Raw genomic sequence first — 26469 nt, 5'->3', positions numbered from 1 at the left:
TACAATTTCAGGGAAGAACACTTGAGTGTAGTCTCAAAATGCCTTTGAGCAAGAATAAACTGATTTTACTACTTGGAATGATCTGCATGGTACAAGGTAAATCTGCAACTCTTTCTCTCCCCAAAGGTAAGTGCCAAGTGAACTCTATAACTACCTTTGTCTGAGGATAACCTTTGCTGGCAATGGGTATCACAATTCTACTTCATATTCCTTTGGGAGAATAGGAGAAACAAATATATTTTGGAGATCATATTGCTTTCCATGTATTTATTTTGGCCTTCTCTCCTGTAATCTGCATATGAAACTGGATACAATATTGATGGAATACAACTTGGAGAAATTGCATTGATCTGGAGAAAACTGGGGTTGTTCCCTTATTTGGACACATTATACAATCCATCCCCTTTCAAGGAGCAAATCATGGAGCAGGTCTAGAAATCAACATAAATTTGGAAGCATTTGTAGTCTTTTGGAAAATTATCTTACTGGGAAATGTGAAGCAAGTTCACGAGAGTGTATTATAAATGGTCTTTTTTTTCTCAAGAAACATAGGCTGAGAACAATTTTTAGCAGACTTACATAGTTAGATTTGTGCCAGCCCTGAGAATCAGCATGTTTTCTGACTTTGCTTCAGTGAATTTGGGAAATAGTAAATTGTGTGTGTAAGGTAAATGTGATTTATTCAACTGAAACAGTTAGAAAATAAGCTTTTGAGCCAATGTCATACCTGCACTGGGCTAAGAATCAAAAGGCTTAGTGTTACAGCCATGCTTTCTCATTAAGTAGCCATGTATCTCTTCGGTTCTTCATTTTTCTCATCTGTGATGTGGGGGTAATAGTTCTCGATTCACAGGCACAAAATAGGGATTAAATAACTCACTTGGAAAAGCTTCATGTATTTTACTATATTAATCTAAATAGTTTAGCTATCAATGAAAAACCATTTGTTCATCCATCCAACTTTCCTAAGCATCTATGTATGCTAGGAATTGTACTAAACCTCAGAAATACAGAGATGAATAAAATAAAGGATTTTTTCTCTTCAAGTAGTTCATAATCCAATGAGGGAGACAAACATTTCACTGTCACAATAGTGCATGGCAGAAACTGTAAAAGGGGAGAAGAAAGAATACCACACAATACAGAGGAGAGACACTTAACACAGTTTGAGGAAATTAAGGAAGTCTTCTCAGTTGACATGACCTCCCTGCTGAAGAATAAGGAGTAGAGGATTCAGCGAGGTAAAGAAGTGGAGCAATTACAATGCAGGGCTTTCTGGGCTCTCCCAGAAAACACATCATAAAGAATGATCTACAATAAGCACAAAAGATGTGTCATCCTTGAATTACTAGGCAGCCATAATCATCTTTAATCTAGTCCATCTTCTAGCTGAGGAGTCAAAAACCCACTGTGGATAAATAAGTAAAGGGAACCTTTTTAAGGATAAAGTCTTGTCTGCAAAGAGGAAGCAGTTCTTTCTTCCATTACTCAACCCCACACTGGTGTAACAATCAGGACACTTCTCTCCACTTCACTCTCCTTGAACAACCTACCACTTTCCCGCCTTCATAGAGAACTAGATCCAACATCCTGGGGCTGAGCAGTGGAAAAGATGAACACTTAGAATTAGAATTACAGTCTAAGGTAGACTATGACATCCATATAACCAATTAATTGAGCAACTTCCATACATCAGGAACTGTACTAAATGGTGTAAATACAGGTATTTCTAAAATTAATTTCCTATCTCTGAGGAGCCCACAGTCTAACTGGGTTAAAAGACATAGAAATAACCATAAATGGCATATGGTAAATGTCATGGAAATACAGAGTGCTAGGAGGGGCCTCTTAGGGGCCAGATTGCTCAGACCCAAAAGGGGCTATGTTCCTGCTGACCCAGAGTGGAGATGTACTTCTGAGGCTCTGAATCTTCAGATCAGAAAAGGTCTCTTCATGGTAGGCCTGTTCCATGTGACAAAAGCTAAACAATACCATATACTGCAATCACAGTAAATCCCACACTTAGCTTAAATCCATTTTGTAATCTTCCTTCATGTTCCACATTGTACAGTTTTTGTGTGCTCAGAAAAGTTTCCCATACTCCTCAGTCCTAAATTTTTGTCTTTCCTTTTTTCCAGCTCCCACCTGTGGGCAGAGTCTGGTGAAGGCACAGCCTTGGAGTTACTTTAACCTTCTCAGTTACATTGTTGGGGGAAGCCAAGTGGAAAAGGGCTCTTACCCCTGGCAGGTAATGCTTAGAACATTTTCTGGTGGTGGACTAGGAACTGCCTCAGGACTGGATCTCTCAGAAACACACGCTGCTCCTCGGCCCATTGCATTCTGCCTTGCTCATTGCCACAGAGCTCATGAGTGTGCTAGGATCCAAGTCTCTTATAATGTGCATCAGCAGAGTCCCAGGAAAGGTGTGCTCAGAACCAGGGAAGGTCCCATGCACTACTGGCTTGCTCCAACAACTGGAAATGCCAACCTAAACTTTCAGACTCTAAGACAAAAATCCCACCTCAAGAAGCTGAAAATTTCCTGAATTTTACAATTTTGAAAACAATTTTCTGATGAAATAAATATACTTAAAATATATTTATTTTGTGATAAAGATGACCCTGAAAGTCAAAGGTGTCATACCCAGAGGTCTACTTTATGTTTGGGGTGTACATTCTGTGCCTACACCATAAGATCCCTCAGGGAAGAGTCGAGAGCCCTGCCTATTTAGTAGCTAATGTGCTAAAAATGTTGTCTTAATCTAATTCCTGGTTCTCCTGTGGCATAGAAAGGACTTAGTGTTTGTTTTTCAGAATATGCTGAGTAAGAAAATTTTGGGGGAAACCCAGGGCATTAACTTGCTCCCATTTAAGCTCTTTGTACTTTAGGTGTCTCTGAAACAAAGAGAGAAGCATATCTGTGGTGGGACCATCATCTCTCAACAGTGGGTGATTACAGCTGCTCACTGCATTGCAAACAGGTAGGGGAGGTCTAGCTCATGGACGAATGTCTAATTACCCTTCTTCTCCCCTGAACTCAGCAGCAATAACTCTATTTAAACATAAAACTGTGTGATGTATGCTTGAATGGGAGAACATCTTAATTGCGTAACACCATTAGGGCTCAGTGACCCTGTCAGGGGTAACCAACTTGGTAGATAGCATACATTCTTTGCTGAAGTAGAATGCTTTGTTTACTTAAATATGACTGGCAGTTATAAAGAGTTATGCCAGGTGAGAAAAAAAGTATCACAGTGGTATATTTGTGAAAGTTTCTTCTAGTTTTCTTAAATTTCAGTGAATAAAGTCATCCAGTTCATTATGCATCTTAAGAAATGGATGGAAGAAAGTAAAGGAAGGCTGGTAAAACATGAGGAAAGCTCCCATGTTTTCTTTCCTGTTGATCCCACTGCTCTGAACTTCAATCTAACAGCTGCCATCCGTTATCTGCTTTCTCGCCTGCTCCAAATTTTCCGTTGCTGTCACTGCTCTTGGTACTCACTAGGCTGCAATCAAGATCATGTCTCCTGTTTGCCCCCTTTCATTTCAAGTCTGTAAATGTCTCCTGTATATTTACTTGGTGCTGGACACTGGTGGGTACCAAAGATGCAAAGATGAGTAAAACACACTCTTGCACCCAGCAAGTTGACAGTCCTTAAAGAAGAGTCAACTAATAATTTCACTGCAATGTAGCAGGTGGTTAGGCTAGAGAGATGCTGTGTACTAGGTTAAGTACCTAATACAGCTAAGAGTCAGGGAAGTGTATCAAGAGAAAATTATGCCTTTCCAATTTTATATAAAATTATCACTTCTGGGAATGAAGGGTCTCAAATGACGGCAAGCGCAAAGCTCTCGATTCACCTCAAGGCAACCTACCAAGTTCCTTTCGGATAACCCTGCTGCAGGATGAAGGGGAATACAGTGATTTTTTCCCCCATGTCATTCTGAGTCCCTAAATTACAAACATAAAGGAGGAAAGGAGGAGACCCCTCCTCCTATTGTCATAATCAGTCCCAAAACCTTGAGAGTTGCATACTCCCTGGGATATCAGAGTTGGGGTGCTAATATGTCTTTCATAAGATACATTAGGCTTTAGATCTCTGACATTAAGGCAGCATATGTAGTGTACTTTAATCAGTTAATTTAATAATCACAAATCATTACTGAATGATCTCATTGATATTCAGGCCAGGCCAACCACGTAGGCAGCTGAATAAAGTCACTATAGCTCTGACTAGACCCCTGAATTACCCCTATATACATCTTTAGACATTTTACAAATAATATGGCAAAGTATCCAGTTTGTCTTGTCACCTGTTCCATTTGAGGCCACTCTTTACTAGTCCTCCACTCAAACTGGGAACTCTGCATTTTGTTGGTAGTGTAGGAATCATTCTTGCTTTCTTTGTTCAACTACCTCACACCCCACATCCATGTCATTTTGAAGAGGCCAGAGGCCGTTTTGGTGCTAGGCAGAGATACCACAACTCCTGTCAACCAGCACAACTGTCCTCAGAGGCTCAGTGAAATCCATCCACTTTACTGCTGCTTCTCCATAGAAATCCTGCATCGGTTCTGAATGTTACTGCTGGAGAACATGATTTGAGCCGCACAGAGCCGGGGAAACAAGTCCTCACCACGGAAACCATCATCATACACCCATATTTCTCCACCAAGAAGCCAATGGACTATGATATCGCTCTTTTGAAGATGGCTGGCACCTTCCATTTCGGTAAACACTTGTGGCTCAGTCTGAATTGTCTATCCCCTGTTCTCCATTGCTTCTGTTCCCTAGCATGTTCCCGATAGTGCATTCTATAGCATATGCCCAACAGTTCTGGGTCATAGCCTTCAAGACAGGGATTTTGGGTGGAGCGTCCCTTACCTGAGACCGTTTTGCTTGTGGTGTCAGATATAAGATTGTGTGGAATCAGAAGAGGATTTTCCTTTATCTGACAAGTGTCCCCTGGAGGTGCTAGGCAGAGGTGTCACAACTCTTACAAGGTCTTTGGGGAGCCCCCTGAATGCTCATTGGTGAGTGGTTTATAGTGCCTCCTCCTCCATTGGTGAGACAAGCCCTGCTTGGCTGTTTCCTCCAGGCCAGTCTGTGGGGCCCATATGTCTTCCAGAGCCTGGGGAACAATTTGAAGCTGGATTCATTTGTACAACTGCAGGCTGGGGCCGCTTGGCCGAAGGTGAGGACTTTTACGCTCCTCTTAATCAGATGTTGAACTTTCTGGTGGGTAGTCAGAAAACAGAATTTTTAATCTAATGTTTAAAACAATTGTGTAAACATTAAAAAAAAAATAGAGAATATCACATTGTACTTAGAAATTCAGGTCTTTCCAAAAGACACAGCCCAGAAAGGGTGAAAGGTGCCCTGCTGGGGCTGTCCTCTCTGTTTCCCAGACGGCATGCTCCCACAAGTCCTGCAGCAAGTGAACCTACCCATTTTGACCCAGGAGGAATGTCTGGCAGTTCTGTTAACGCTGAAGAAGCCCATCAGTGGGCAGACCTTTCTCTGCACAGGCTTCCCCGATGGAGGGAGAGACACCTGTCACGTAGGTGGGCCTGGCGGGGTGGACTGTGCCAGGCAGGGCTTCCCTCAGCTTTGTCTTCACACGAGGGGCTGAAAGAAGGCCGTAAGACAAGGCAGGACTCGAGAGAAGGGGCAAGTGACAGGAGAGATCAAGCCAAAATAAAGGGATTGTTGACACAACCTGTTTTTACTAGGGAGTATGAATTCAGAGGAGGTCTTCTGAAATACCAAAATTTTTCAAAAGACCAAATAACACAGGAAATGCTAAGAATGAGCCCAGAGTTCTCCATCCCTGAAGAATGACTGGCTCTTTCCCACTGAGAGGTTTCCAGTTTGTGGATAATGGGACTTTATTTGCCCTCTATTCTTCTGCTGACCAAGACACCAGAGGTCAGTTTTACTACCGGGCAGGACTTCTCCAGGTCTGTAGGATGGGGCAGGAGGAGGAAGAAAGTCTGATATTTAATGGGAGCCCAGGAAGGGGAAGAAGGAGGTGAACTGATAGGCTCCAGGGATATTTGAGAGTAGACTGTGCTTGGCTGTTTTCCCAGGGCTCCCGTGTCCAACTTTATTAGAAGTGCAGAAATGTCATTGGCCCCCATTTTGCATCTTTGTGGGGGGAAAGAGGGAGCACTTTGGGGGCACAGATGCTGCCAGTGCTGGTAACAGAGGCTTTTTCCTCCTGCAGGGAGATTCAGGAGGTTCTCTCATGTGCCGGAATAAGAAAGGGGCTTGGACTCTGGCCGGTGTGACCTCCTGGGGTTTGGGCTGTGGTAGAGGCTGGAGAAACAATGTGCAGAAAGATGATCAAGGATCCCCTGGGATATTCACAAATCTTAGTAAAATGCTTCCTTGGATCCACGAACATATCCAAACTGGTAATGAAGCCAGCACGTAAGGTTGAGGAACAGGGGCAGAGAGCATGAGCGGCATCTAGGCAGGTCAGGACCACTGGGCAGGCAGGCCCTGCTTCTGCTCTTACCATAGCAAATAAGGATTGTGATACTTAATCTAAAGCAAGAGTCAAATATGGGGTGTGGTACAGCATACACATATTCAATGAAACCTGGATTCATCCATCCTAGACTTTGTTAAATTTGCCTGCAGTTGAAACCATCTCAGCTGGCGGTATGTTCTCACACTTACTTCTCACCTGTGCTGGTAAGATTCAGCAGGCTACAGCATGGGTGGTAATATCAATCAGGGAAAATTTTGCTCCTCCGCAGACAATGTCTGGAGAAATTCTTGGTTGTCACAACTGGGGGAGAGAGGTGCCACTGGCATCTAGTGGGTAGGGGCCAAGGGTACTTCTAAGCACCCTGCAGTGCATAGAACAGCCCCTGACACTAAGAATGATCCAGTCCAAAATGTCTGTGATGCTGTGGTGGAGGAGGCCTGGCACAGATCCAGGTGCCCCAAGTCTCAAAGGGCCAGAGTCTACATATTCTCTTCTACTAGACTGACCAGCGAGTTCACTGAAACTTCCTTTCTGCCTCCAATCCAATTTAATTGTTTCTTAACTGGTGGCTTCCAGCTTAATGGGGTTTCTATTCTTTGCCAAAGAAGTTAATTCAAATGAGCTCAGTAAGAGCTCGGATTTGTTCTCAAGAGTATGGTCCGGTGCCAGGTATCCTAGCCCTCAGTTCAGGTCAGAGCTATCCCAGCAACTCTCTTGTGGTTGGAAGCAAGTTATTTCCAACTCCAGTCTCCCTTTTCTCACAAAAAATGGCAGGGGTAGGCTAGACGACCTCTTCTTGCTTTGTGTAACCTCCAAGCTAATTATGTCCAGTTTCTTAATCAGTCCACTTAATAAAGAGAGTGATACAGCCTTGAAACACCGAGGATGCTTTCTTGCTTTGCCAAGGCATCCCTTTACTTCTTTCCACAGATTATATTTTCATCAGCTGCATATTACTTAAAAATCTCTGCACTTTTGAACCAGGGAGATGCTAACTTCTTGAAATACTGTTTACGAACCTTGAATCCCACAAATATCTTTCTTTTTCTTTCTCAGAGAAGCAAAGAAACAGCTCCAGAGGTAGGTGTCTCTCACAGCTTGCTCTGCCAGGGGCAAGAAATAATATCTAGCATTTCTAAATATCAGTTCCCTTTCTCAGCAAGTGTACCCCTGCGAGAGCTCTCCTCACCCATGACGTATATACCCACCACTTGGGACAGCCACTGTCATTCCCTGTCAGTCAGGGCCTCCCGCGCACCCAGAGCCCCAGGTGCAGTCCCACCTCACTTCTTGTCAATCCAGAGCTGCCTCTCAATTCAGCAAACATTGGCCAAACTCTAGCTTTGAATTCAAGGCTCCCGGGGGGAAGGTGAGGCAGCAGATCCTGACCACGTCCTTCCTTACCCAGGGGACTTACCCCAGCGCTACACTGCAAATCTGCAGTGAGCTCACTGTGTGTGTTTAGGCAAAGTCCCTCCTAGCTCCGGAACTCAGTTTCCTTCTTCCATAAAGAAAAGAGTTTGAATTAGATGGCTGCTAAAGTGTCTTTAACTCAAATCTCTGGTGGTTCCGTGTATCTATGGAACAGTCACAAAGAGCAGTGTGGAGACGGAGCACCCTGAGAACGCAGAGGAGTGAGCGGCTGCTTCTAGCTGGGGTAGGAGGGGGGAGCAAAGGGAGCACAGACATCTTTTAAGCTGAACCCTAAAGACCAAGGATGAGTAGGATTTTGTCAGGTGAAAATGAGATACAAGTGAAGAAACAGAGCCAAGCTCAAGGAATTATCCTTCTCAAAGAATGGCTACTAAAGGCTGGAGAGGAAAAATGTAGGGTTAACAGGGACCAGTAAGTCAGTCAAGCAACTCAAGTGTAGGATGTGTGATGGGGCTTTATGAGGGATACTAGTGAAGGGCCCCCACCCATAAGATGGCGAACTTCCTGCTTCTCTTCCGGGTCCTCAGTTCCTGCCGGCGCCACCTGAAGCCCAATCACCCCTCGCCCCCCTAATCCCAGCACCTAGCCAATAGCCACCAGCCCCGTAGAAGTGACACCTCAATCAGCTCATGCCCCTTCCTATATAACCCAGCACCTTTCCCTAATAAAGTGGAATTCTCCAGTGAATTGCTGCTGTGTGTCGCTCCTTTCCTTTCAACTAGAAAGAATTTGAGCTGGAAACTTTGAGTGCCAATCAGAAAAGGTGATTTATCAGGTAAGTAGATTAGAGTTATATTTCAGTGGTATAAAGATAGCACACAGGAGATAAATTGGAGGGGAGAATACTCCAAGGCAGATTTATGAGATTGTGCATTAATTCTAGAGACAAGAAATGAAGGCCCGATCTAGGGCAATAGCCAGAGAATGATAAGGAGGGATTAGAATCAAGAAGGCTTAGAGCATGGCAGCCACGGAGATGAAGCTGGTGAGGGAGAGGGAGGAGGCCAGGGTGGAGCCAAGGCTTAGGGCCAGAGAGGCCGAGAAAGGGGCGTATCAGAGGGATCGAACCAGAAGCAGATTGACAAATTAGGTACAAAGTCGAGAAATGCAGCAATAATCGTGCACCCGAAGGGTGTGACTGGGACTGGTACAGAACACGGTTATGGGATCAGAGACAGAAGAATGAAGGAGAAGAAATCATAGAGTCTTGAGGTTAAGTAGGATCTAAAAGGAACAGAAAAGAATAAGGCGTCACAGCACCCAAGGCAGAGAAAGATTTTGTGAAGAAAGGAAGGGCGCATGAAGGAGAACCAGGCGGTCCCAGTGTCTGTACAGGTGCTGGAAGGAGTGGCTGCTGCGGCTCGCCACCCCTGATCCCTGGGCTGTCCCCCCCAGCCTCATGCAGTGAGCAGGATGGTGGAATTGGCGGGACTGAGGGGGAGCTGTGCTTCCCAGAAAGCCCCTACGCCTCTTATAAGAGCCAGCAGTGAGTAGCCCCTCTGCCACCAAACCTGACTCCCAGCTCCAGGCTGACTGCACAGAGGTAACATCCTCTCGATGCATCTGCCTGCAGACTGTGTGTCTGGACCCTGCTGGTGCCAGATAAAATGCACCTGTTACTCAGCCTTTCCCACTTGGAAGCAGAGTCCTGTCACCACAGTTTCCTGGCGATGTACTCTTCAGAAGACAGGCTCATTGGTGAATGGCTGTGCACACTGACAAACAACATCAGCGCCAGGAGGGCTTCCGGGGGCTGGTTACATGGTGTCTGGCACAGGAGCGTCTGTTAACACTACACTTCCTGTCTCCAATTTTGAGACTCAGGGGACTCCCCCCAGCACCCTAGAAAGGAATTAAATCGGAGCCTGTGTGATGGCTGTAAGGCCACAGCGCATTCCATTTGCTGCCTCTGCTTCTCATGGAACCAGGTTTCCTAGACTCATTTGCCAGCCCTGGAGCCCTTCAGGAATACAATCTAGACATACCGCAGAATCCTGCTTTCCTAGGCAGGAAGAGGAGCTTGACTTGCCTCATCCTGCTGAGAAGGATATACCAATGGATAGCCTTGTGTGGGAGACAAAGGCTAACTACATAAGAAACAGAAGTGGAGTAGCCTTTCTGTGGTTCTTAACAGGAGGTGATTTTGCCCCCCTGGGGACATCTGACAATTTCTTAGAAGCATTTTTGGTTGCCATAATGGGGGAGTGTTACCAGCATCTAGTGGATTGAGGCCGGGGATGCTGCAAAGCACCCTACAATATGCAGGACTGCCTGAACACACAGAACATTCCAGGTCACAGTGTCGGCAGTGCCACGGTCTAGGAAAGCCTGGTGTAGACAATTCTGCCCTATATCGTGACAAGTTCAGTTCTCCAGATGTCTTGAAAAGGGTGCTGTTTTCTAGGCATCGAATAAAGAATCTCTGTTCCGTTGCAGGGAAGTTCTGTGGAGAAAGCGTCACTTCATCAGTTCTTATCGGCTCCAGCTCTGTCAGGCTGCAGTTTGTCTCTGATGCCACAGATTATGCAGCCGAGTTTAATATTACCTACAAAGCTCTTAAACCAAACTACCTTCCTGGTAAAAACCTTATTTTTGTCACACACTTTCCAGGCCGTTTGGAAGTTGAGGCCTAATAGGAATTAGGTGAGGGGCTGGGAGCTCCCTCCCAGCGCCTGCGTGCTCCAGCGGGGAGAGGGGCGCAAGGCCAGTGAGGCGCGGGGTGTGGGCGTTCCTTCTTCCATCCCGCTAACTCAGTGGTTATTATGCACCCAAGAGCGTGGAGGGGCCTCGGGAGGCCTGGAAAATCAGGGCGTGAACCACTTCCTTCTTGTTGGCTCTGCCTGAGGATTCCGCACACGGCCATTTGGTGGAGACGGGGCAGAGCAGAGCAGATTCCTCCTCGTGTGGGTGATGCCACTGTTTGGCCCTTTCCCCTCATGTTTCAGATGCAGGCTGCAGGTCATTAACTGTCCTTTTTGAAGAAGGCCTCATACAGAGTCTGCACTGTCCTGAAAACTACAGCGACCTGGCTGCCTGCAGCTGGGTTTTTCAAGCCCCCAGACGTTACCTGATTAAGGTATTGACTCTGCTTACCCATACTTTACTACGGTAACTCCACAGAATAGCTGACATAAACACCATGAGGCAGAGGTTTTGATATGATTTACTCATTGCTGTATCCCCGTACCTGGCACATAAGACTCTTGATAAAATACTTGAATAGACCAGCGGAAGTCTACTTTCCCCGTAACTACCCACACTTACCACTAGATGGCAGTTGCACACTTCACTTTTCATTGAAGTGCCGCCTTAATCTTTGTATCTGGTAACTTGTTTCATCAGTCTCCAGTCCCTTCTAGAAACAAGAGATCCTACCTCGTTAATTAAACACTTTGTTAGTAGTGGCTAGCAAAAGTCAAAGACAATAAGACCCAAATCATCAGGTCTTCCATGGAGGGGACAGAGCAAGCACGGAGAAACCAGTGTAATCATAGGTGTACTGGAAAGGCAGGTAGAAGGCACCATGGAGGTCAAAGTATGGAGCGCTTTGAATGTCAGGATGCAGTTAGTTCAGCTTTTGATTAATAGTGTTTGTGGCCATTTGTGTGTTTGCTTGCTCATTAAACACTACTGGGCCATCTGCAGAGATGTTACTACACAGTGGAAAGTAAGGCTCCAGTCAGAGTGAGGTTGGAACTACGAATTTATTTAAAAGTTTTTTTCTTAAAATAATAATTGAAAACAAGAAAGTAGATGGAGGAGAGAAAGCATAGTGGAAAACAAAGGGAGAGGAACAATATATATTTATATATACATTTAAGAGGCAAAAAGAGATTTGAGACCCAGCAGGAGAGTCAAATTGGTGTGTTACAACAGTCCAGAGAATGGAGCTTTCATTTAAAACACAAAACAAGCACCCAAAAAGATGTGCCTATAGTTTGAATATACCGCATGAAATGAGAGCTTACAGAGAAGGAAGACCAAGCATGTCCCCAATAAAAAAGTGGAATGACTGGGTTGACAGTTGAGCAATGAGAGAGAAGGTGGCAGTGGTGGTGTTTGAAGTATCAAGTTAGGTCAGACGTTTGAAGCAGAAACAAGATCATAAGGGTTTCACAGATGAATGGGAAAGGAAGACAGAGAAGATGTAAGCACAGATCTTCTCTTTGTAAGTTTCTGAAATCCAATTAAGAGTCAAGGCAGGAATTTCAGGAGGGAGCAGAATTAAGGTGGATTTGGTATTAGGGATGGAGGATAAAATTTAAGGATGCGCACATTTCGAGAAGGAGGGAAAACGACAACATTTAGTTGAACACCTGAACGTGCCAGAGCTAGAAGTGATACAAACCATCTCCTCAATGTGTGCCAAGTGCTGTGCATCCGTGAGGTGATGTCCTCACACCCTGCCAGTGTCAGCATCATTTTGCAGGACACCTCTGAGATAGGAATTTGGAAATTAGTATTACAAGTCATAACTGTACATACCATTTGACTCAGAGAGAAAAAGGTCTGTTTTCAGAAAGTATCCTAGTATAATAAGCGTTTAAGAAATGCTTGAATGAATCCTGTTTCTGAATGTTTCTTTCTCCCCATGCTTAGGTTCTGCATTAATGATCATTTGCCTTCACTTCTGTCCTATCCATGGAGTCCTCTGTGTCTTTTGCCAAGTGCTCATGCTCCACCCCTGGGTTTAAAGCCTACACCCCTGCCTCATCAGCCTGGTCTCCCACTGCTTCTCTCTTCAAACACAGTGGGCCAGTGCTGTCAACTCACTCAGACTGTTCTTTGCTCCTCCTGGGGTGGGGGTGGGGGGGCTCTAGGGAGCTCAAATATTTGCACGTTTTCCACCATTACATTCAGCCTGTATTTGGTAGCTTTGATGTCTCAGAAGGTTTGGGAGCCTGTCCTGTAGCATCTTTTCCTAAGTAATTTAACCCACTCCTGAATGTGCCTTTAACTTTCTCATCTAAGGGCAAGTTGGGAAAGTTGAACAGCCAAATTTCTCTGCTTAATCAAAGATCAGGTAATTTGTTATTTACCCTGGATCTAATGTGGAGCCTTTTCAGCTTTCCTTTCAGAATCTGGAAATAGAAGAAAGTGGAGACTGCACTTCTGACTATGTGACAGTGCACAGGGATGTGGAAAGAAAGAAGGAAGTAGGTGTGTGTTACCCTGGAGCCTCAGTTTCCCTGGTTTGCATTTGGATCTGGTCCTCTGGGGGAATCCTTTTTGGGAATAAAAAGGATCTGGCTCCAGTTTTCCTCATTGCCCTGCACCACCTCCATTCCTCCCTATGCTCTCACCACCCACTGCTCCTACATCAGGGGCAGGAAGAGTAAGAGGGGGAATCCAAGAACCCTTTGAACAGAAAACGTGGGAGGCCTACTGTGAAGTAGTGGTGAGAAGGGAAAAGTGCCATTGAAATAAGCCCTGTGGCCAGCACCAATTCCTAGTGGGAATGTTTGGGAAATAAACAGAATCAAAATGGTGATGGGGTGAAGCGCATAATTAAAGGAAGGAAACTGCCTTTGTATTTTGAAAATGAATCTGACATCCACCAGAAAAGCTTATTTTTCAACAGTTACTTAAAAACAACTTTTTCCTTCTATCCATGCCACATCTGTTCACTGGGCACCTGACTGTGTCTTGCGGGACTGGGCTTGCACCAGCTCGGCTGTGTGGCTTTGCTGCCCCTGTGCCTGTGCTGAGCTCCTCTGGTGTGATGTTCATCAGCTTCCAGTCGGACGAAAATGTGACCTTCAGAGGCTTTCAGGCTTCAGTCTCCTTTATTCCTGAGACAGGTAAGAAGATAGAGGCACCAAGTCCTCGGGTCCCAATTCTCATCCTCATAACATGGTAATAAAGGGCAGCCTGTAAGCCCACAAAGTTGCTTCTCATTATTTGATGTCACTGTTCTAGAGAGTTGTCCACAAACACTCAGTGAATGCTGAGCCACTACTCCCAGGGAAAATACAGGGTTGGGTCCTCGGAGCCTCTGGTTTTATGTGTGTCTCTGTTTAATGTCACATTGTTTAATATGTATTGTTGATTCATAACATTAAACTCACAGTCAGTACCACTGTAACTCCTGCCTGAACAAAGCTTCCCTTATCACACATATTTTCTCCGAAAGTCACAACACAGCCTCCTTGCACTTAGTTACACTAGATGGCACTTCAGTGGTTTAGGAAAATCACCAACCAAAAAGCATAACACCAAAAAAAAGAGAGGCACAAAACAGACCACGGAAAAGACAAAAGAGCAGTGTGCCTCATTAGGCTGTAGCCAGGAACACGTGCATCAGGAGACTCAAAATTTTCATGAAAAGCACCATGAGGATTGGTTTTGAGTTACAAATAAATGTCAGTGTGTAGGTTAATTCAAAAATATGGAATCCACAAAGAATGAGGATCAGCTCTATGTCTGCATCTTGGCCTGCCCTTACTAGATGTGAGATCTAAGAGTCGTCTAAGACTCGTTTTCTTCGCCCTTACAATGGGAGGTTAATTCACGCCTTGTAAGAATGGAGTGAGGATTAAATGGGTATGATACGCTTGGTCACAAGTGAGTATGTGACTCATAACAGAAGCTCAGAAATGTGAAATATCTTCACCAATCCCCAGTTCCTAGACACTTGAACTGCACAGCTTCCTTTCAAGCCCTGACACTCACTCACCACCCTCCGTCCAAATCCCATAAAGCTTGTTAGGGGTTTTTCAGATTGTTCATTCTTGTTAGGTGGAAAGCAGCTGCTTCTAGCAAAGACAGGTTATATAGTTAAAGTACTTCACTTTTCAGTTAAAACATCCATAGCCCAGCTGACTGAGATACCCCAGAATCCTAATAATAATAATTTCTGGTAAGACCAAAACACTGGCCTTGTGTGGTCTGAACAACTGTATTGTGCTGACACCCAGATGTAAACATCTCCGGATCAGAGGATGAGCCTATGTTTCTGGAGACATGGAGCACCTCCTGAAGAACCCAGGGCTTCTGGTAAGCTGTTTGGGGGAATGTGACCAAGAGGTATATACAGGTGTATCAGCCAGGGTTCAAACAAAGCACCCCAAAAAGGCAGGTCAGAGTCCTAACCACTAGTACCCCAGAATGTGTACTTATTTGGAGATAGTGTCTTCACAGAGTTAAAAATCAAGTTAAAATTAGGTCATTATTGTGGGTCCTGATCCAATATGGCTGGTGCCCTATAAAAGGGGAAATTTGGATGCAGAGAGAGACACACATACAGAAGAACGTCTTATGAACGTGAAAGCGGAGATAGGGGTAATGCATCATCTATAAGCCAAGGAATGCCAAAGATGGCCAGCACACCGCCAGAAGGGGAGAGGCATGGAGCAGATGCCCCTCACTACCCTGAGAAAGAATCAACCCTACCAACACCTTCATCTTAGACTTCTAGCCTCCAGCACTGTGACACAATAAAGATATGTTCTTCTAAGCCACACAGTCAATGATATATCTTTTGTTACAGCAGGCCGAACAAGCTAACTTACAGGAATTGGCTTGTGTGATCATGGGGACTAAGCAAGTAAACCCCCAGGGCAGGCAATCAGAGAGCGGAAAGATAACGGGACCCTGGAATTCCACAGCCAGGGGCTGAAGCTACTCCCCATAGAGAGACTTTCTTCCTTCTCTGGGGGAAGGAAGCCTCAGCTCTGCTTGAAGGTCTTTTCAACTAATTAAGTCAGGCCCACGCAGCTCACCCAGGATGAGCTTCCTTACCTGAAGTCATCTGATTGGGAACCTTTATTACCTCTGCAAAATCCTTTCACACTAACAGCTAGATTAATGTTCGATTGAATAGCTGGGGGCTGGAGCCTAGACAAGTCAACACATTAAAAAGCCACCCACCAGGACTGTATGGGCCATGGTCACTGTCCCTTTTGCTCAAAGCAACACTGAAGTATTTCCAGTCATAAAATCAAAATCCCCATCTCATGTGATTCATTTGGTGGGAATGTCTAAATAGTGTGCCAGACTGTGGTCTGACTCACAAGGTCCAGCCACTGACAAAGTGAGTATGCCACTGTGTTTTAATGTCAATGAGCACTGGGAGGTACTGGCATTTCCCTCTTCCTTGTTTCCCCTGTGACATCCATGGCACACATGTGCCATGTGGCACCTGCACCATGTGGAAAATGTGAGGGGAGCAGGCAGAGGGTGGAGGTAGGGAAACTTCTATAGTTAGCCATTTTGATTGTCAAGAGAAAAATTAAGCACATTATTTTTAATTAAAAAGTATTTTTTTAGTTTTACTGGTTATCTGACCCATAGAATGCAGAATATTCCTATTAATGAGAAGGGATGGAAACAGTCTGAGTCTTTCTGTTCTATCTGCAGTGGCCCCTTCCATTGGCCACCATGGTGGTACATTCAGCAAAGCTATTTTTCTCTCCCTAAACCAAGTACAATATTTTCTAAGGAGTCTCATTACAGCACTTGGCAAGATTTATTCATCATTTTATGCCAGGACCCACCACAGTGCCCAAAACACAGTAGGTGCCAATTAGATATTTGGTAAATAAAATAAAATAATCCATGAATAACTTTTTATATAAAACCTCAATAAGAGAGACCTTCCTGTCTTCTCTCTCTGAACTCACATCTATTTTAAGGATTTCTTCGTTTTATACAAATACATGTAAAAACTTAAAAAGGACAAGAAAGTTTAACATGTGTCCTGTCTTAAATATCACACCTATCCTGGGTTACTTAAGTCATTCAATAAACAATTTTGTCCTTTACTCTTTGAAGGGCCCCCACCAGTAAGATGGTGAACTTCCTGCTTCTCTTCCGGGTCCTCAGTTCCCGATGGTGCCACCTGAAGCCCAATCACCTCTCGCCCCCCTCCCAATCCCAGCACCTTGCCAATAGCCACCAGCCCCATAGAAGTAACACCACAATCACCCCATGCCCCTTCCTATATAACCCAGCACCTTTCCCTAATCGGAATTCTCCAGTGAATTGCTGCTGTGTGTCGCTCCTTTCCTTTCACTCTTTATTTTGAAATTTTACGAATCTATAAAACAGGTGAAAAAAATATACCATTAAGACCTGTTGATCCTTCACTTACATTAATCAGTTGTTGGTAGCCTTCATCTTGGCTTAATACCCATTTGATGTCTTCTCTGTAGGAATCTCGATAACAGAGCCCAGGGTGTGGGGAGGAGGGATCAAAGAGGAACAGAATATAGTACCTATCTTCCAGGAATGCATATCCTAATGATTAACATTATGTGTATGAATTAGGTATATAAATAAAGAGTAGATACTCTATGATTTCATTTACATAAAACTAAGATAATTCAAAACTAATACATGGTGTTAGATGTCAAGACAGTACCCTTGGGGGAAGTAGTGGCTGGAATGGCTTCTGGTGGGTCTTCTGGGATTCTGCAAATCTGTTTCTTGATCTGGGTTCTGGTTATACTTTTTGAAAATACATTCAAGCTACTTTATTACTTGAGTATTTTTCTATGTGTATGTTATACTTCAATAAAATTCACAACAAAAGAAAAAAGTGTATTGAAAACCATAATACAAAAAAATGTTGAAATAACTTCTGGATGAGGTGATTAGGAAGCTTGTGTTTGATCTGGGCCCACAGGATAAGTAGGGTGTCACCATTATTCTCTACACTTTGGGGAATCCTTGGAGGCTTTTGGTTAGGGGAGTAACATAATCAAAGCAGCACTTTTTGGTAGTAAATTTGGGAGTGTGAGGATGGAGAAAGAGTCAATGCAGGAAGCATAGTCCAGGTGAATAGTATTGAGACAGGGACCATGGATGTAGTCAGAGTAAGGTGAGGGCCTCTACAGGTGAGGGCCTCTGCAGGGTGGGATATTTGCAGGGAAACCCCCCCTGCTAAAACTCTATGTTTAACATTGAGCTCTAAAATCATTCTTCAGTGAAATCAGTTAATGTTCCCCAGATAAAGAAGAGTAGCACACATTTTATTATGCTAAACTTTTGTAACCATGTGGAAGATTCACTTTAGCATGCTAAAAGACCCAGGCCTATGTGCTGTCTTTCCTCCTTCGGATCTGATGAGGTGATTCTGCAAACTGAGCAACTAACTTAGCGTGCAGACCCAGCTGTAGACGACATAGTAAAGGGCAGGAAGAATTCCATCTTGAAGATAAGATTGTATTTTAACACCCAGGAAGCTCAAGAGGCAAGATTCTTTAGCAAGTAGACAATACCTCAGCCCACCTTGGGGGCTGGGCAGGCAGCCTTTTGATATGCTCCCAGACCAAGATGCTGGTATCCCAAGGAGAAATCAGAGGAAGTTGCTTGTGTTAAGTTAATTATAAATATTCAGAGACCACTTAACAAGTCCACACCCCTAAGCTTTTTTCACGTTCCCAAATATCCTCAACTGCCTATAAAACCTCTAGACAATGCACCACCAAGGACTCTCTTGTCCCCTCCTGGCATGAGCAGGGAGCTCTGTCCTTTCACTGTATCTCTAAATAAAAGCCTGTACCTTGTTCTCCTACCTTGACTGTTTGTGAAGCTCACAAACAGTTTCTTTGGCTCTGTAAACAAGAACCCTGGCATCAGTATTAAGGACTGAGCCCCGAAGTAGAAGGTAGAGGCAAGGCATGTTGTGATATAGGATCTAAAGTGTTTGGAGACAGGATAGGTGGAGAAAAAAGAGGGGGAAGGCAAGAATGAGCTTGATATTTTACTCTTGGGTGAAACACCCACTTCTAGTAGCATATATAATATTTATGTCTCTAGAATACAATAAGCATTTTTCATTATTCCCAGGTGTCTGGCATCAAGGAGAGGCTCAGAGATTATAATTTGGGCTTGATGGTAAGAACCATCCATGGGTAATAAAGATGGGTTTTCTTGCTCCTTCCCAGGTGGCCTCCGTGGAGTCACTTCCCCTCCACCCTTCCAGGTTTCTTTGCAGCCAGATCTTAGGAGGCAAGGAGGCCCCAGCCAGCTCATGGCCATGGCAGGTCAGTTTGCAGATTGCCACCAGGCAGTTCTGTGAGGGAGCCCTAACTGGGAAGGCCTGGGTAGTTGCTGCTGCTCACGGAGTTGCTGATAGAGAATGGAACGGCTGCAGCTGATGGTTTCAACTGAGTGACCACTGGTTCTTCAACTACTGCTGCTGCTGCCATCAGGCACTCCTTCCCCACTCACCGCCATCACGGGCAGCTGGCTTCCCCAGGAGGGCTCAGGACAGTTCTGCCTCCATTGTGCTTCAGGTTTATTTTAATTGAACATGAATGAGGCTGGTTTCGGGATAAAAATATATTTATTTTATGATATCTTCCTTCCTGGAATTTTTTTATTCAGAAATTAATGCATTTTGTGAAAAAAGTTTTTAGTATCTATTGAAATGAGTAAATGATTTTCTCATTTGATTTATTAACATTTTAGATTCATATTAATAGATTTTCTAATACTCCTACATTCCTGAAATGAATCGCCCTTGGGCATGGCATGTTCATCTTTCAGTGTATGCTGGGTTCTCTTTACCTAGACCCCACTTAGATTTCTGTGTGAACATTCACCACGGACATTGACCTGTAACAGATGTTCTCACACTGTGAACTGGAGACCACTAGGGATCTCCATGATCCTTTTAGGAGGTCTTCAAGGTCAAAACTATTTTCATAGTAATACCAAGACATGATTCTCCCTTTTCACTCTCATTCTCTCACAACTGTGCAGTGTTTTCCAGAGACTGCATAGCATTTGGTATGTCAACAGGTTGAATGTAACAAACAGCTAGAAAACCCCACCTACCTTCTCTTTAGCTAGACATTTAATAGTCTTGAAAAAAATGCAAAACCATGTCAGTCTTATTTCAATTATTTTGTTTTGGAAAATGTAGGTATTTGAATGCACATGTTACTATGTTAACACCTAATGGTTTTATTATGGCTATCTTAATAAAACCATACTTATTAAAATTTCTGCCTTAATTTCTAATATGTTAACTATTAATAGATATATCTCATAAAAACTGTTTAGTTTTAAAAACCATTCTCCATGGTATTATTTTCAAAGTGTCAAGGTATCCTGGAACCAAAAAGTTTGAGAACCACCAGCCTATAATTTTCTTTTTATTGTCTGCCTTTATCAGATTTTGGTACCAGTGTTCTTCATGAAAAGGGTTTTCCTTTTTGCTCTGTGCTTTGTGTATAATTTATAACAGGAGAATAATAAATAATGATGTCATTTAAGTACATGTAATAAACGCCTATTCCTTGAAGTCTTAAAAGTAACTTTCTCAATTTCTTTTATTGTTATTTTTAGGTTTTTAGCTTAAAAATTTTCCTCCATCAATTTTGATAATTCAGATCTCCCAATAATAGCTATAACATTCACATTCTCCTACTAATTGCTTTGAGTTGTACAAAACCTTTCCTTATAATTAATACCTTCTGTTTTTGTGGTTTTTTCTACTTTCCTAATTTAGTATATTTCTTATATATTAAAAAAAATTAGACTAGCTGGTGCTTGGCCTTTTTATAAAGATTTTGTTTTATTTTAGAAAGCAGTTACATTTTTAAATGGACCTGTTTCCTCTGACTGCACCCTGTTGAGAGTGAGTCATGTCAGCTGACCTGGACAGGCAGGCTGAGCAGGGGCTGGGCACCGAGGCTCTGAGAGAGTTCCTGCAGATGACTGACAGGCACAGCTATAATCCGTGCTGCCATTAGAATGAAGCTACAGGACTTGATCAGAGCTCCCATTAGAGCTCTTAGCACATCAAGTGATGTCAGACAGTTTGTGTCATGTTTCTGAGCATAGAGAGAATCTTTCCTGTGCACAAAGGGGAGAACATTCTCCAGAGCCTGCTGTGCTGTTGGAAGGAGTGGCTGTGCTTCATGGTGATGGCCCAGAGGACAGCCTCCCCAGACCCCAGGCAGCCTGGTGTCATGCTGAGCACTGGCAACATGAGGTGAGTCAGACATCATCAGCGTACTTCCAGTTTTTCTTCTTTTAGGGGAACTCAAGCACCCAAGCTCCATGTGCCTCCCTGCTTCAGTGGGTCTATTGAACGCTCCTATTGTCTTACCAGAAAAGGCCCATCAAGCACACTATAATCCACCCTGCCTCCCACAGTGCCACTGTGGACTAGGATTTGGCACCATTGCAGCTGGCCCACTTGCTTCAATTCAATTGGCACGTTGGTCCAGCCTGTCTGCCTGAAGGAGACCAAGGGCCACCTGCTTCCACAGGTGCACCGTCCCAGGAAGGGTGCTGTCATCCAGGTCTGTGATCAGTCTTCCCTCGAGTGTCCTTGGAAACATATCTCTGCAGAACTTTGCAGACTCCTTACTTACATATCTTCTCTCAGTTTCTTCTAACACAGTCCCATGGTGTGAAGAGGTAAGGACACTTACTCCAAGTTCAAGAAACAAAGAAACTGAGGCTTATAAAGCTGAAGTGGCAGTCACGCAATTGCTAAATGAGACAGAACCTTCCCTAGACTCAGTGTAAGCTCACTGCCCCCACACTGTCTAACTAGGAGAAAGAGCGACCAATTCTACACCACTCTGGTGCTGCGCCGCCCTCCCCACCCTCCACTTGCTTCCTTGTTTCATTCATTCTTTCATGAGACCAAGTGCAAGTCCTCATTATGCACCAACTTCTTGCCAGATTCTCAGGCTCTGGGGGTGCAAAAACAAATGAAACCCAGTCCCTGATTTCTAGCACAGGATTTGAGACTTGAATGCAACTGCCTCCAGTACAAGGTGATAAATGCTGTGACAGATGTGAGCACTAAATTCAGAGGGAATACAGAGAAGGGAGTGACTTCCTAGATGTATCAGGGAAGGCTTAACTACGGATTAGATGTTTATGCTGGGTCTTAAACAAAGAAGAAGTCTTTCAGATAAACAGAGAAGGGAAGGTATTCCATTCAGAAAAGAATCAGGGCCAAGCAGAGGGATGTCCATGACAAAGGGGGCGGTTCTGTGTGTCTGGTGCTTTGACAGGGGGATTTAGAGGAGATTATTTAAAATTACAGCCTGGGTTCCCAGTTGTCAAAGGTCTTATTTTGGTGCTAAGAAGGTTGGACTCTGTCTTGCAGTCAAGTGAGAGGAACTATTGTCCTGTGAGTGCAGAGGAGTTAAAAAATCAGACCTGTACTAAAAAAAAATAGGTCTGGCAGAAGCCAAGGCTGAAGGGATAGAGGGAAAGAGTGTAGGTAGGAAACAGTTGAGATCCAGAAACACAAACAAGTCCCCAAATCTGAGGACTACAAGAGTGATAAGGAGAAAAAATTGGGTTCAGGAAACATTCTTTTCACAGAACCAACAAGATTTGATAACCATTATGTTTAAAATGGAGAGAAGAAAAAGTCATACAGTCACACATTAATCACTCCCAGGTACCTATGCAATCAAGCTATTGCACAGATAAAAGCTAATAATAATAGTTAGTATTTATCATTTACTGTGGGCACACCCTTTATATGCATCATCACCTACAATTCTCTCAGTAAACCTGAGTAATAGTACTATTATTAATCCTAATTTTGCTGATGAAGAAACTGAACTCAGTGATTAAGTCCTTTGCCCAAATAAGTGGCCTATCTGGGATTCAAACCCAGAACTGTCTGGAGTCAGAAGAGCTTACTGCTCCGAACCACTATACATACTGTCCTGTATTTACTGTTGATCAAAAAAGAGCGTATCACAGCAGTGGTAGATTTGGGGACAGTGTGAGAAGTGAGGATGAATTCAATTTGCATCTGTTCATTTTTAAGATGCCCATGGAATTTCCAGCTTCAGATGCCCAGAGATTAAGAAGGCAGCCTGGCATGAGGTGACCTGGGAGGCCACTGTGAGTGAGGTGGCAGCCTTGAGGAAGGCTATTTCAGAGGAAAAGGAGCAAAGGGAGGAGAGGAGAATGGGAAGAAAGAGGCTGAAAGGAGACAGCAGGGAGGGGGGACCAGCACAGAGCAGGGAAGCTGGGGCGAGAGTTTAGGTTTCAAGAAAGAGAGAGTCAATAATGTAAAAAGCTAGACAAAATCCAATAATATAAGAGCGGCCTTTTGGTTGGCCACTGGGAGGTTGTGGGTAACCTCACTAAGTCAGGATTCCATGGTCAGATGGCTATAAAAGGAGGGTGAATGAGAGATGAGAAAGGGGAGACAATGAGGATAGATTTCATTTTTAGGAAGAAAGGTCCGTAGTACGTTCCCAGGCTCTGGGCTCTGCTGCCTGACGGTCCTGGGCTCCAGGAGTCACAGATGCAGGTACGGATCTACTAGTATGATCCCAATACTCAATTATTTCTCACCCTTAGTCTTCAAGGGGACTATATTTTCTCATAATCACATACTAGGCTCCTCTATCATTCCCACAGCAATCATTTCTTATAAATGTTTTGGGTAATAAAATATTCTTTGACACCTTGCCCAGAAATATCACATACCTTTTAAGCCACATAGTAACACACCCTTCCCTTTTGTCTGTATGGACTACATGCTCAAATAGCATCTGAAAATATATTCTGCCGTTTTTCCCACTGTACCTTAACCCACTTTAACAAAAGAGATTCCTTGCCTTCAAGGCAGAGAGAAGTCCAGTGAGGCACTACAGCGTTACATTGCCGCGCTTGCCTCTGAAGCGGGCAGGAGTGTGGTGGAGAGGAATGCTGCGGGGAGTGCGGGGGCTGGCCTCCCTTCCGAGAGAGGCAGGGCCTACTGCCCAGTAAGCCTTCCCTCGCAGTCCCTCTCCTCTCCCACAGCTCCCGGGGGAACTGGGGAGCTGGCAGCCTGAGGGAGAGATTCTATTCTAGCTGTCACCTGGTGGCTTGGCAAGAAGCCTCTGGTGGATCTGCTGTGACAAAGGGAGAGGCCAGAACCTTCATGATCCTCTGCAGACAATTTTAGAAACCTTTTGGAAAAACTGAATGATCCTTTCTAAAAAAGCTTCCTTTGGATTTTCAGAAATGTGCTACTTCCCCATAAACAGTAAGAAAAAGGGTCTTTCTTTTATATTTTTGGGATTTTGGTTTCCTCCCTCCTTGATTCCAGAATTGAATCTCTGGTGGTTATGGCACGGCTTTAGGGCAGCAACTATGGCTTCTAAAGATCTATCTCCTCCTATCTGGGGAAGTGGCCTTTAGTCAATATATCATATATTTTTTATTACTCCTCAATCCTTGTCACACTTATTATTAACATTCAGTTAAAGACGTTACATTAGCAGACAAAACATATCACATGACTAAATCTACAGCTTACATCTTAAGACTGATGGCCTGCAAACCCCTAACTCTGATCAGGGGTCCTTGTCAGTTTGCAGAGAGAGGGCTCTGGCATCATCAGCATTCAAGCACCCAGCCCTCCTGGATCCCAGCAGAAATATCCTCTCATCCATCCCCAATACATCTTCTCTCCCTTTTCTGGCCCATCACTAGCTGCCTTGTTTCTTTCTCTTCATGCTCAGGGGAACAGCCGAACATGGGTAAAGAGCTTGTGCATTTCATCAAGGGAAGCACCACTGCTTGACCAGCCCCTTTTCATTCTTCTACAGTGGCTCTCAGTCTGTCTTCTGGAAGACTGCAGTCCCTATGCCATCTTTGGGCTGACCAGCTGGGCCCGGGCTGTGGACCACTTCACCACCCAAGTGTGTCTGTGAACATCAGTACGTGTGCTGACTAGATAGTTCTGCATCTCCAAGACAATGGGTCTTCAAAGGAATGAGTTTTCTGAATTGATGAAACATCTTCCCATAATAACCCCTCAGGTCTCAAAGGAAGCCTTAATGACTCCCTTCTTGAGGGGCACCACAGAGAACTCAGCTCCCTTCACGTTAGTCAGGATGTGCAAGACTTTGAAGATGGGGGTCATGCTCAGTGTAGAGTCTGTCTACATGCTTCTTTCCCTCTGCTGCTTAAATAATTTTAAAAATCTATATTAGTATCTGCTTGTTCATCATGAAGGAATGAAAAGTAACATATATTAAGGGGCAATTACTGTTCTGGGTGCTTTACATTCATTTTTTTTTCTGTAAAATATAGTAACTTATTGTTGTTAGGCTCCATCCCAAACATTGCACATGAATGAACTCCTGTAATCATCATGTGGCCTGTCCTGAGCAAGCATCATCACCACCATCCTCATCCCCATCTTGAGCAGGGAGAAAACCAAGGCATGGAAATGCCCAGAAATAGTGCCCGCTCAGTTCATTTGTGGGCTGGTAGAGCTGGGGTTTGAACATCGGTAGTTAACACATGTAACAGTCATTCTCATCTTCTTAGAATAATGTACCCATTTTGTACACTACACATCAATGAATATAGCATAGATTTGGACTATTGATAAAATGACTATAGTAATCTCAAGTTTTCTCATCCTGAAACCTGTTCTGACAAGACTGTGGTTCTAGACCAATTAAACTGAAACCAAATTGACTTCAAAAACAAGACTGTGAACATGACAATTTAGTTGAAATAATAAGTTTTGTCTAAAATGAACATTTCCAACCATTGCCTTTCATTCATAATTTTCATATACTCTAGAGCATTTTATATATTTTTTTGCATCTTGAAAACGTTTTGGTTTATTTTTCCTAATTTAAGGTGCAGGGTGGTGGGGGTTGCCTTGCTCTTATAACATTCATCCCTGTCCGACACAGAATATCAATATCCAGAAACAAGAGCCTCACAAGGATGTATCCTAAGGAGCTAATAGGATTTTTCTTTGGGTTGATAGGATATCGATGTTCTTTAGGTTGTGATTAGGCTAATTTCTTGATTTATTCAACAAGAATTTGTAAGTGCCTCTATCTGCATCATGTATCTAGGCAAAAGGGATGTTTCAGTGAGCAAAATGGACAAAAATCTAATGGGGGTAAGGAGACATAATAAGCAAAGAAGTTAGAAATATATTGTAGCAATGGGGAATATGTGACATTGAGGGAAATAAATCAGATGAGGGAGAATGAATCCTGGATGGGGGTGCTTGCAATTTAAAAAATGTAAGGTCAGGATTCTGAGAAAAGGCCTGCAGGTGGTGAGGGTCAAGTCTATGCCGGTGTCTGAGGATTAGAGCATGGCAGGCACAGAGACCGAGAGCGCAAAGGACCTGCAGTGGGGGCTGCAGATGCAAAACCAGCCACCAGGCCAGTGTGCCTGCAGAGGCATGAACATGGGGAGGTGAGAGAAGAGGGGCTGGGGAAGGTAGCTTGTGCAGGCCCTCATGTTAAGTTTGAATTGCCTGTGGTCATTCGAGAGAGATGTCAAGTGGGCAGTTGGATGTACAAACATGGAGTTCTGGAGAAAGATCCAGCCTGGTTATGTAAACTTCAGAACCATCAGCATATTGTTGATATTTAAACCTGCGATGCAGGACAAGATCCCCAAAGAAGCTGTCTGAGATTTGATCCCTTGGGCCCTCTGGCATTTACAGGAGAAGGAAATGAGGAGGAAGTGAGAACTGACCACTGCATTTAGCAGTGTGGGGGGACTGGTGTCTCTGCAAGGGCAGGCAGATTGAAAGGAGTGGTAAGAGTGAGAGCTTTTTGGAGTAGATTTAG

General features: G+C 44.0%; 1 protein-coding gene across 1 annotated transcript; it reads left to right on the top strand.

The window, feature by feature from the left end:
* OVCH2 (ovochymase 2) lies at nucleotides 1-26255 on the top strand. Its single transcript, XM_037026396.2, has 14 exons — nucleotides 1-126; nucleotides 2139-2248; nucleotides 2889-2980; nucleotides 4559-4731; nucleotides 5099-5194; nucleotides 5409-5560; nucleotides 6227-6432; nucleotides 7569-7576; nucleotides 9326-9416; nucleotides 9504-9628; nucleotides 10367-10507; nucleotides 10876-11006; nucleotides 12997-13090; nucleotides 13600-26255. The coding sequence occupies exons 1-14, from the start codon at nucleotides 39-41 to the stop codon at nucleotides 13788-13790; spliced, it is 1698 nt and encodes a 565-aa protein (XP_036882291.2). The 5' UTR covers nucleotides 1-38; the 3' UTR covers nucleotides 13791-26255.
* Nucleotides 26256-26469: the final 214 nt, after the last annotated feature.

Source organism: Manis javanica, chromosome 11, assembly GCF_040802235.1.
Source record: "Manis javanica isolate MJ-LG chromosome 11, MJ_LKY, whole genome shotgun sequence".
Classification (NCBI taxonomy): Eukaryota; Metazoa; Chordata; class Mammalia; order Pholidota; family Manidae; genus Manis; species Manis javanica.
This window is presented reverse-complemented; position numbering and strand designations above follow the sequence as displayed.

Coding starts and splice junctions, on each gene's coding strand:
- OVCH2 (XM_037026396.2), top strand. CDS start 39: ATGCCTTTGAGCAAGAATAAACTGATTTTACTACTTGGAATGATCTGC. Junction 9,417..9,503: donor GCCTCTTATAAGAGCCAGCA/GTGAGTAGCCCC, acceptor ATCTGCCTGCAG/ACTGTGTGTCTGGACCCTGC. Junction 13,091..13,599: donor GGAAAGAAAGAAGGAAGTAG/GTGTGTGTTACC, acceptor GGCTTGCACCAG/CTCGGCTGTGTGGCTTTGCT.